At 43.5% G+C, this 7,649-nt stretch overlaps 1 protein-coding gene across 2 annotated transcripts in view; it reads right to left on the bottom strand.

The window, feature by feature from the left end:
• LOC126404280 (SH3 domain-containing protein 19-like) overlaps window positions 1–7,649 on the bottom strand; it is a 42,690-nt gene that overhangs the window by 14,633 nt on the left and 20,408 nt on the right. For both annotated transcript variants that reach the window (XM_050067408.1, XM_050067407.1), the window contains exons 3-7: window positions 6,911–6,951; window positions 5,636–5,723; window positions 2,711–2,846; window positions 2,063–2,216; window positions 784–1,983 (exon numbers count right to left, since the gene is read on the bottom strand). In XM_050067408.1, the coding sequence (XP_049923365.1) occupies window positions 784–1,983; window positions 2,063–2,216; window positions 2,711–2,846; window positions 5,636–5,723; window positions 6,911–6,951 (1,619 nt within the window). The remainder of the gene's footprint in view (window positions 1–783; window positions 1,984–2,062; window positions 2,217–2,710; window positions 2,847–5,635; window positions 5,724–6,910; window positions 6,952–7,649) is intronic.

Raw genomic sequence — 7,649 nt, 5'->3', positions numbered from 1 at the left:
CCAGTTGTTTCATGCAGATCGCTCAAACTTCCTAGGAAGAGATCCATTTGAAGTGTTTTTCAAAAAATTCATGGCGGAAAATCTATATAAGTGGAAGTTATGGGTTCTTGAGGCAAATGTGTTCCTCATGAGGAGAGGCATCTCTGTGCAAAGTTTCATGTCTCTACGACATACGGGGCATGAGATATGCCCATTCAAAGTTTGCATTTTAAATCGGTTGCTATAGCGCCCCCATTTGGCCAATTGATGTAATATTGCTTCATTGGCATCCTCCCATGACCCTCTACCACTGTGCCAAATTTCACATGGATTGACCAAGTCAGTGAGGAGAAAAACGTGGAACAGACACACAGACACACAGAGTTTTTGTCATTATATAGTAAGATGGTGGGTATTGGAAACCCAATGAAAAACCCAAAAAGAGGCACGGTCTCGGCGATGATGCCATGACATGATGCTGGCCTGATCTTTGTGTGTCACATGATACTAGTGATATCCGAAAGGTCACGCAGCGCAGCAAGCGCTAGATTTTAAATTCGTAATACTATGTACTTCCTGTGTCGTTAGATAATGTGGGGGATTTTTATGAACATATCTTAAACAATAGCTGAAACAATGTACATTCAAAGGTTTTCCAAAACGCTCTGTTAATTCCAAACCATTTCCAGGCCTGGAAAACAAAAGTGCGAAACCGAGGAGAGGGAAAAGAAAAACGAGTCTTATGGGAACAATGGGAGGATTGGCGAGTTTGGACTGAGTGCACCTTTCAAGAAAAACACTCACCAGTTTGTTTTGCAGCCTCTTGCGTCTCCTCACTTCCTGATGTCTGAGTCTGTGCTCCACTGCTGACCTCCACATGCGGCCTCGGGGGCAGAGTTGGGGTGCTCTTATCCTGCTGTGGAGCTCCTACGCTGGCCCTCGGGGCGACTGGAGGTCTGGGCGGAGGTTTGGGGTTGGCTGAGGACGGAGTCTCGCTGACAGCAGGGGTGAGTTTGGGTGGAGGGGGCCTGGGGGCAGGGACGGGGGCAGACAGGAGGGGGTCTGTAGCAGACTGTGGTTTTGGTAATATTGAGGGTTTGTCAGGGGTTTTAGAGGGGTCGGGTACCACAGCTGGAGCAGGTTTCGGGGTTTCCGTCGCAGTTTGAGGGTTTAAATCTGCAGGAGGAGTTTCAGCGCTGCCTGAGTGTGCTGCCAACTCACCATCCTCCCAGAACACCTTGCTGGAGGGTTTGGGTGCATGTGAAAAGTTTTTGGGTTTTGGGGCGACAGTAGGGGGGACGGATTTGGCTGGTTGCCCCTGGAGACGAGGGCGTGGTCGGGGTTCAGGTCTCTTTGTGGCCACAAAGTCTCTGTCGTCTCCACAGCTCGCATCAGCCACCTGCTGCTGCTGCTGCTGCTCAAAGGCTTGTATCCTCGCTTTCAGGGTCGCCATGTCCTCCTCTTCTTCCTCCTCGCTCTCCGATTGGCTGTGCCCACTGCTGTCGCTGCGGCGATCAGGGAAGCCCCAGTCGTCTGCGCTGAAGGCCTCGAGCAGCTCCTGAAGGTACTTCCCCTGACTCACTTCCTGGTTCGAGGTGGTAGTTCCTGCGTGGGCAGCTAGCGTGGCCAAACCGTCGTCGCGCAGTTTCACCAAAGTCTGAACTTTGACGTCGCTGCTGACAGGCGGCGCACTGAGCCTGGAGCGGGGGCGTGGCCTGGGGCGCTCCAGCGGGACGTGAGAGGAAGTGGTGGGAGGAGTTGCCACGTCAGCAGCAACAAATGACCGATCCCATGTGTCCGTTTGAGCACTGGAGGTTGAGGTCAACGGCGAGCAAAGGTCAGTGAGGAGGTCACAGCACTGTGTGTGAGCGCCGCCGTGTGTGTCTGGTACCACACTGTTAAGGGAGGTGAGTGATTGGCTGGCTGTGATGGTGATGTCATTAACGTGAGACGGTCTGGGAGGGTAAGGGAGAGGCGGCCGCGGCGGTCTCACTGGTCTTCTCACTGACACACAAACACACAAATTAATGTCACTCTCAAATATTTACTGACAAAAACAAAACACAAGCAAACCTCCTCTCACCCTGCGAGTCTTGGGGGTCGGGGACAGATCCTGGTTCAGTCTGAGTGGCGATGGTTACAGAAGCTGGACGTGATGGGGATGAGGAGGAAGGAGGAGGAAGGAGGACCTGCTCCTGTGTCTTCTCCCTGATCACCTCCTCATAGGAAGGAGGTGGCTGAGGAGACAAACAGGAAAAAATATGAACATGATTCAGCGTCTCAAAAGTGAGTTTTTGCTGATATGCAAATCTCAAAGATCGTTATCGGAGCGATCGGGCATTTGGATCGGCTGAACTGAACTGTACAGAGCCCGAGCCTGACCCGATCTTTTGTTCTATGTCTGCTGTCACATGGGTTTCACTCGCTATGTTTTCATGCACAGCAACACAACAAGGCAGCAGGGGTTGAGCCCCTGCAGTCACGAAACACTACACAACCCTGTGACTGCTTATCCTGTTAGGGGTTGCGGGGGGCTGGAGCCTATCCCAGCTGATATTGGGTGAGAGGCGGGGTTCACCCTGGACAGGACACCAAACTATCACAGGGCTGACACATAGAGACAGACAACCACCTAACAAACCTAAAACAACAAGACGTCCTCAGCAGAGGGACAAAGACCTTTAATAACTGGACTCCATATTCAAAGTGACACCTCGACACAAACAGTTACCTGTAAGGACGGAGGGATTGAGGATCCCCAGATCTGAGCTGCAGGAGGAGGGGGAGGTGGGAATCCTCCAGAAGCTCCAGGGAACCAGGAGGTGGAGGCCAGCGGCTCCGCTGACAGGATGGTGATCTCCGGTCGCCTAGCAACAGTTCCAGATAGCAGGAAGTCAGCAACAAAGAAATCCATGCATTGACGTGCTGTTTAACAGCAGCGCTTTAAAGTCATTTTCTTGCGTCTGCTATTTTATTTATTTTTCTTACAATCTTACTTTAATTCTAATTTCATTAATGTCTTGTGTGAAGGGAGACTGGCAATTAAGAATTTCACTGTACGGTGCAAACCACTGAGTTTAAATATCACAAATCACTGAGAGCCAAACAGATGTCTTTAAACTGACTTTAGTTTCACACAAGGTTGCCCAATTTAAAATAATGTGATTCAAATCTTCATTTTATTTAATAAACAACTCCCTTATAAGTAATTATCCAAAATGTCAGTGATTCTGTCACCTGATTAATTAACAGAATATATAAGGGAAAAGGTTACATTCCTGCACACTGTATAATTTATTGTAAATACAACACAACATGAAACGTCTTTATTTTAAAGCCACACGCCGCAACAACCAATCAAATAAAGGAAAGCCAGATAAAATAAATTACTAATAGCTGATGAAAAATAAAACCACTCATGTCAAGACATGTAGAATACAAATTAAAATAGAAAAAAGAAATTTTCACTCTCTATTTGCTGACACTGTGCAGGAATTCAGTTTTAACTTGTATTATTTATTTATTTATGTTTGTTTGTTGTTTGTTTTTTTTGCTATTATTTAGGTTCTGTTTGCACTGCAGATATTTTCTCATGCCTCCCTCTTTCTGTCAGATACGCAAGTTTACTTTATCTAATGTTTGCTGTGTTTCGTAATGTTTTCACAAATTATAATAAAACTATAAATCTCAAAAAATATATATTTATTTATATTGCACCTTTCATAAAAACATGCAGCCTAGAGTGCTTCACACAGCAAAATTTAAACAGACAAAATAAATAAATGAATAAAAATATAATACATGCAAATAAATTTTGTATGTCTAAAAATTTCAATAAAATTTTAAAAACCAACAAATAAAATTAAATAGAATAACAATAACATAAAAACCAACATTAAAATTCAACTTCACCTTTTGCACATTTTCATTTTCTCATTTTATTATGAAAAAATACTAATACTAATAATTGATAAATTGTAATAAAACCAAAAATCTTAAATTTATTTATTTATTTATATAGCACCTTTCATGAAAAACCTTTCATAAAAATTTCAATTAAATGTTAAAAATCAACAAATAAAATTCAACAGAATAAATAAAATTATCACCATGGATAAAAAATAATATAAACCAACAATAAAAAGACTACGGCTATAACATTACTCCAAATTAAAATCTTCAAAATTGGGGCGTCAGTAGCTCAGTGGATAGTGCCGGCGCCCCATGTTTAGAGGTGATGCCTCGCTGCAGCGGTCGCAAGTTCGACTCCGGCTTGCAACCCTTTGCTGCATGTCATCCCACTCTCTCTGTCTCCCCATTTCACACTGTCCTGTACGTTAAAGGCAAAAAGCCCCCAAAAAAATATTAAAAAAAAGGAAAAATCTTCAAAATTCAACTTCACCTTTTGCATATTTTCTTCTTTTTTTTTTTAATTTTATAATGAAAAAAAATACTAACAATTGGTAAATTGATAAAATGTCCTTAAGACATCTCATGTCTAGATATAAGGAATACAAATTAAAATGGAAATAGGAAAAAATTATTTGCATACGCCATTTTCTGGCAGTGTGCAGGAATTTAACTTCATATTTTGCACATTTTTATTTTCCTGTGCAGAAGTCTGTGCCAGAACCACTGGTTCCCAACTGGTCCAGCCACAGGGGTCCAGGCTTTTCCTTAGTCATTAGTTCAAGGTCCACACAGTTTAATATATTCAGCGTCATACTCCCTGACTCTACAGCAGGAAACAGCACTTCAAAATAAAAGCCCTGCGTCTGAAATTCACGGCACTTAAAAATAAAGTGTGTTTTTTAAAAAAAAAAAGACACGTTTGCGAGTCACTTGCGGTCCATTCAGGATAAAAGATAAATCTGCAATAACCACAGTTCATGCTGTTGATATGACCAATNATTAGTTCAAGGTCCACACAGTTTAATACATTCAGCGTCATACTCCCTGACTCTACAGCAGGAAACAGCACTTCAAAATAAAAGCTCTGCGTCTGAAATTCACGGCACTTAAAAATAAAGTGTGTTTTAAAAAAAAAAAAGACACGTTTGCGAGTCACTTGCGGTCCATTCAGGATAAAAGATAAATCTGCAATAACCACAGTTCATGCTGTTGATATGACCAATATCAGTTTCAGGATACTGTCAAACTTGGGGTAATAGGGGAATACTGGTGTGCATGTAAACACACCCAGTATCAGTAAACAGCGTGTGAGGAAGGGGAGGACATCAGCGCGGTAACCTCCATCAACACTTTTTGCGAACAGCTGAGTGTGAGTTTCCATTTGAAAACAGACGACGACACACATGGGGTTCAGCCCTCAGCGTTCCGAGTTGGTTATGAAAAGGAAATGGAGCTCAGCTGTGACCTCAACATGAAGGAGGCAACCCACAGAAACAAATGACTCGATGATTAAAGACTGGTTTTATGAATGTTTACATCTAAGAATGTGACTCACGGTGGAGGTGTGTGACAGTGGACCCAGTGAAACTCCGTACATGAAGCTTATTTACTGTAAACACAAATCATCACGCTTGCTTGTTGACTACAAATACTCCCTCCTTCTCCTGACTCGACAAATTGATTACAGAGCACGCACAGGGGTTCAGCCTCATTAAGCTGTTACATTTCTTGCAGTGTGTCTTACCTCCTGTCTCTGTCTCTGTCCCTGTCCCTGTCCCGCTCTCTGTCTCTGTCTCTGGACGACTCAGACAGAGACGTTGACCTGGTGGAGGCTGACAGACAGACAGGAAACAGTTAAATATGGATGATATGATAGACAGCGACTCTGACAAAGACGTACTCCTGAATCACATCCAGTGCATTCGTCATGTAGACATGGTGAAGACGAGCTGCTGAAGTTCAAACTGAGCAGCAGAATGATGAAGAAAGGTGATTTAAGTGACTTTGAACGTGGCATGGTTGTTGGTGCCAGACGGGCTGGTCTGAGTATTTACTGGGATTTTCAGCACAACCATCTCTAGGGTTTACAGAGGATGGTCCCAAAAAGAGAAAATATCCAGTGAGCCAAAATGCCTTGTTGATGCCAGAGGTCAGAGGAGAATGGCCAGACTGGTTCAAGATGATAGAAAGGCAACAGGAAGTCAAATAACCACTGGTTCCAACCAAGGTCTGCAGAAGACTACCTGAGTATTGTTGCTGACTGTGTCCATCCCTTTATGACCACAGTGGGTACACTGTGCAGACTATGCGTACGCCTTTTTTCCACACATAAACCGGTACTTCTAACGGAAGAATGTGCACACCTCACACATTCCTCAGACCGGGCATACACACAGTTTTACCTGACACAGCTGCGGGTGACATGATAAAAAGGAGATTAAATATTAGATTAAAGATGGAAGGTTGTTTGCTGATTTCACTGACTGTGTTTATATTTCGTTGTACTGTGCATTTATAGAGTTTATTTTAAATTATTTGAGTGTTGAACTCATCAGAGTAGATATAAAATATGTGATGTGTTGTACACTATAAAAACTGTGTTGCTATTTTAAATCTACACAAGGGAACCTAAAAAGGACAGACACGAGTGCAAGCGGTTAAACTGAAGGCTGTGGTGACAGTCCAGTGTTGGGAGTCGCTGCTTTTCGTTGCTATGCTGGATTTTATTTCCCCACAAAAGGTCAAAATGCATATTTTCCATTTTTATAAGTCCACACTTTTCCAGGCCACAGCTCAAATGGACTTCAGACGTCAACAAAGCTCTGTTAGACGAATTAACATGCACTCAGGAATATATCCATCACCCACAATCCAAGCTTTGCTAAAAATACCAAAGTTAGACTGATTACATTTCATGCACCGGTTGTTTTAGGTTATATGGTTTCTGGGGTGAATCTAAACGTCAGACTTAAGTAAGAATGAGGGAGACTTGATGAGGAGGTGGGGGATGAATACTCACTTCTCTTAATGGCTGCTCTGATGGATGAGAGAGGACCCTGGCTGCAGAGAGCAAACACAGAGAAAACAGAGAGAAGGGGGGGGGAAGAAAAAAAGGAAATCATGAGTCACATTATTTCACCTCTGTTGCCACTTCTCCTCCTCCCTCCCTCCCTCTCCAGTGACAAACACTGCTCAGCCGTCCCACCCAGTCCTCAAACTCCACACGGTCTGCAGAAGTCATCTTCCAACATTTCTTTCCTCTGCCTCACGTCCAGAAAGCTGAGGGGTCACTGCCTTGCTCCAGGGCACATCAAGAACACCAGCTTGGCTCTCGGATTTAAAATCTTTTACCCTCAGTGCAGGAACGATTGACTGCTGAGAGAAAAGTTTTGTTTTTTATCTGGTCAGGAATAAGCCTGGAAGGGATAGTGTGTGAGGAGAGTGTGTTTCCAATCTCACAAACTACTGGACCAATCAGCCTAAAATTTTGTGGGCATATTTATGACTGTATGCTCAAGGACCTTGTGTGGTTGCAGTGAATTTTAACGGTTGAAAAACCGTTATGATTCTGCTGACTCCTCACTGTTTTTAACAGCCGAAAGGGGCCACAAGTTTTCCAGAAATAAACTTAGCCTGAAACAAGTTGCAGGACACACTTTGGCCTTCATCAAAGCCTAAAAACTGACATCACTAGCGAGGTACTGGAATATAGTCCTCCTGAAGCCTGAAGGTTTTGGGGGAATTATTCCTCTGTGAAA

This window comes from Epinephelus moara, chromosome 17, assembly GCF_006386435.1.
Source record: "Epinephelus moara isolate mb chromosome 17, YSFRI_EMoa_1.0, whole genome shotgun sequence".
Classification (NCBI taxonomy): domain Eukaryota; kingdom Metazoa; phylum Chordata; class Actinopteri; order Perciformes; family Serranidae; genus Epinephelus; species Epinephelus moara.
The sequence above is the reverse complement of the archived record's forward strand: the minus strand, read 5'-3'. Positions and strand labels throughout refer to the sequence as shown.